General features: G+C 41.2%; 1 protein-coding gene across 1 annotated transcript; it reads right to left on the minus strand.

Moving 5' to 3' along the window:
* Positions 1 to 1794: 1794 nt before the first annotated feature.
* ATOH1 (atonal bHLH transcription factor 1) lies at positions 1795 to 3156 on the minus strand. The gene has a single exon (XM_066574895.1). The coding sequence runs from the start codon at positions 3115 to 3117 to the stop codon at positions 2461 to 2463; it is 657 nt and encodes a 218-aa protein (XP_066430992.1). The 5' UTR covers positions 3118 to 3156; the 3' UTR covers positions 1795 to 2460.
* Positions 3157 to 4215: the final 1059 nt, after the last annotated feature.

Consider the following 4215-nt stretch of genomic DNA (forward strand, 5'->3'; position numbering starts at 1 on the left):
TGATTCTTCAGCGTGAACAGGAGCAAACTGTGATAGTGCTCCACCTGACTGCCACAAGCCACCATTATCATGTCCCAATAATGCTGAGAAAGAGAATAGTAATAGTGATGATTGCAAAGCAATACTACATATAATGAAAATAGTAGTAGTGATGATTGTAGTACTACATTTAATTATGATAATAGTAGTACTGATGAAAGTAATATTATAAAGGAAAGTGATAGTAGCACTAATACAAATTATAATAATATCACTAATAGTAGTGACGATAGTAGAAAAGCCAAACAATATAGTAATAGAGGTGATTGTAGTAATATTACAAGTTATAGTAATGATAGTGATGATAGCAGTAGTAATAATACAAATGAAAGTGATAGTAGCAATAATACAAATTTTAATAGCATTACTAATAGTAATGATGATAGTAGTAACATCAAATATTAGAAAATCAAAGAATAGTAGAGAGCGCCACAGGTAGATCCAATCCACACTTGCTGGAATATGCGGATGCACACACGATGCGTCTTCTCCCCAGTACTCCAATCCTCTGAATCAAAGGAGAGCTGCAGATGCAAACTGGGGGTGTCAAATATTAGAGTAACAGTAGTGATAGTAATAGTATATTGTAGTATAGTTGTAGTGATGATAGTGATGATGGCAGTAATAATAATACGAATTATAATAGTATTACTAGTAGTAGTGATGAATGTAGTAATGCTATAAATGATGCCAATCGTAATGATGATGATTGCAACAGTTATAATAAAGGTGATAATGGCGATGATAGTAGTAGTATTCGTAGTGATGATGATGATAATAATCAGAACTGAACTCTACTTTGTGAGTGTGAACAAGTTCATTTGACTCCTCACTTTTGACAGACGTTATACATTAACCTTTTAATATACTGTTGATATTGTCATTGTGCAATTATTATCATGTACTGGGCTTGTACTCACAACCAAAATTAATAATCAAATGTAACCGAAAATGTATACTAAGAAATAACACTGTATAAAAAACATATTATAAAGTGTTTATAGTGCATAAGGTGAATAAATGTTCTTTATATAAATCTAATCTGAAGTGTGAATGGCATAATTATTGACTCTTAGTGCTGCTGATTTTATAGTCGTTCCTTCGTTTAGAAAAATACATATTGCTACATTTTTCGATTTTTGGTGTATAAATTCGTTTACATTATGAATATTGCTTACTTAACTGATTCATTGAAGCATTGACTGGTTGTAATAATATGGAGGATTTATTGTGTTTTGTAGAACCAGAATTGCTAGAAACTCATTCTTCTTAAATTTGATGTATAATTTGAAAAGTTGATGTAAGGACATACTTTGTAAGATCCATTACGAAAAATAGAATAATAGTAATAGTAATGCTTCTAAAACTAACCAATATGTGTTCTATACTGTTTATATATATATATATGTATTCACATAAGTATAGAATGTACTTTCATGTATACCTGATACACACTTATTTTGGAGAAAATCTTATCTTATGCTTAGTAAAAGAAAGATTTATGTGATTGCAAACTGTTAAATTTACAAGTTTGTTTATAAAAGTTCAATAATCAGAATTTAAAAAAGTATAAATGATAGTAGCAGAAATAGCAGAAATATAGGAGTATTCTAAATAAAACGAATAGCATTATTATGTAAAGATCTCTTTACCCCCTGAAAAAAAAACATCCTGCTTACATCCATGACCTCTCTTCTAAGGTTTATTCGTTAACTACAATCAAGCAATCAAGACAGATACTTGTATTTTCATGGATTTTTATTTGTCTCCACAAATGGTAAATAAGCGATGGCAGTGATCTGTACTACAAATTAACATAAAACAATCGCTTGTTTCGTTTTTTTTTCATAGAAAAAGTAAAAAATACAAACAAAACATGAAAACGCAGGAATAAATAATGATAATAATAATGACGATGAGCTAACATCACAATCCAAAGTAACGAGTAGTAAAAACTTTGACACCAGCAGACGCTTCCCTCATCCGGATTAAGACAGGAGTGACACAAGTGGCTACATGACAGTGGTACAGGTTGGCATTTTCGTTTCTCCACATTTGCCATTGTTGGCTGTTAAAGTGCAAGAAGCTATAGAAATTCGGGCATATATAGTATAAAACTAGCATTTCTCCAGTATTTACAGGGCGGTAGAGCTATTTACACAGTGGAGCTCCTTTTCTGGAAGACATGTTGTATTGTACATGGTAGAGTGGTTAACAAAAGACACATGGCAGTTGGCAGAGTTAGATTACCAAGGTGGTATGCTAAAAAAGTGAACCACTTGAGTGCCAGTCCTTGCGATGCTCAGCCTAGCCTGGCACTAGAATGGCAATGTACAGCGTTTAGTATACACAGTCTGTGACACAAGGCAAGCAGTCCTCTTGACACTTGGGCATGGGGCAGAGGTGTGTGCCCAGGGGCACTTAGCTGGCCTCGTCAGAGTCGCTGTAGTGGGAGTGAGGGGAGAACTCTCCGTCACTTCTTGGAGAGGTTTTGCTCTCGTCCCCCGACGACCCCCTGGCTGCAGGTGATGGGGAGGGGGACTGGAAGGTGAGCGGCTCCAGCGGGTGCAGGGGGTAAGGCGGGCATGGCTGGGAGTGCTCGGGGGGCGCCTGCAGTAGATCCGACAGGGCATTGATGTAGATCTGGGCCATCTGCAGGGTCTCGTACTTGGACAACTTCTTGTCATTGTTGAAGGAGGGGATGACATTCCGGAGCTGATCGAAAGCGTGATTGAGCCCGTGCATCCTCCTCCTCTCCCGGGCGTTAGCTGCCAGCCTCCGCTGCTTCTGCACCCCATTGCCGCCCTTGCCCGGGGCAGCCCGCTGCTTGCAGAGCTCCTCTCGGTCATCGTCCTCGTCGTCGTCGTCGTCGTCGTCCTCCTCTGGCCGCAGCCCCTTGATCTTGCACAGGTCCCGCACCTTGTGAGCTCTGCCGGGCTGCGGCAGCAGGTAGTCGTGTGGTGGCTGCAGCGAGGAGGCGGAGAGCCAGGCTCGGGGGTCACTGGCATCCAGCAGATAGGGCTCCGGGGGCAGCTCCTCGCAGCACCAGTCGGCGGCAGTCGGCAGCAGGCGGGACATGGCGGCACTAGTCAGACGCTGCTCTATCGCGTGCACTCGGCTCCTCTCCGGTTGCTGCAGGTGAGGGGGCCCTTTAAAAGCGGCACGCGCCGCTCTGCTCCCCCCCGTGCCGCCCCCCGGCCCCCCCTTCGGATCCCGGCCCCGCGCCTGTCGCGTGTCATCACGGCCAATGGCGGCCCGGGGTGTCGCGTGCTCACAGCCAATCAACGAGCGCCCTACCCGTGTAATACATGTGTATGCGAGCTTATCTGAAGTCCGTATCTGCGGGATATCCATATCTATCATCTCATCTATATACACGTGCAGCACCTATGAGCCGGCGGTCTGCGCCCTCCACGCGTGCGGCGGCTGCACTCTGCTTGGTACACGTGGGGAGAGGTGCAACAACTCCAGGGGCAGAAGGGGTTAACGTTACAGGCACCGGAGCAGCTCTTACCTGACCTCCCACCTAGACTGCTGGCACAGTGCTGCCAAGCATAAAGTTCACCCACCGACAGTCATAGCGCCCTGCCCCGGACTAGCCACGTCCTAGAGGTGCCTATAGCTATATAGGGCAGAAGCCTGTATGTACAGTGGTAGTAGGTCACTGTGCAGTAGGTGCACGTCAGTACTTAGAACTGGTGTCTTCATATCTACTATAGTATATTTTCTGTGTACATCTAGACTCAAGATTCATTTAACACAAACACAGCACGTATATACCTATACATTATATCTACACATATATCTATACATGTTCTATCTATCTATCTATCTATCTATCTATCTATCTATCTATCTATCTATCTATCTATCTCATATCTATCTATCTATCTATCTATCTATCTATCTATCTATCATCTATCTCATATCTATCTATCTCACATCTATCTATCTATCTATCTATCTATCTATCTATCTATCTATCTATCTATCTATCTATCTCATATCTATCTATCTATCTATCTATCTCATATCTATCTATCTATCTATCTATCTATCTATCTATCTCATATCTATCTATCTATCTATCTATCTATCTATCTATCTATCTATCTATCTATCTATCTATCTATCTCATATCTATCTATCTATCTATCTATCTATCTATCTATCTAT

This window comes from Eleutherodactylus coqui, chromosome 7 (genome assembly GCF_035609145.1).
Source record: "Eleutherodactylus coqui strain aEleCoq1 chromosome 7, aEleCoq1.hap1, whole genome shotgun sequence".
NCBI classification, from domain to species: domain Eukaryota; kingdom Metazoa; phylum Chordata; class Amphibia; order Anura; family Eleutherodactylidae; genus Eleutherodactylus; species Eleutherodactylus coqui.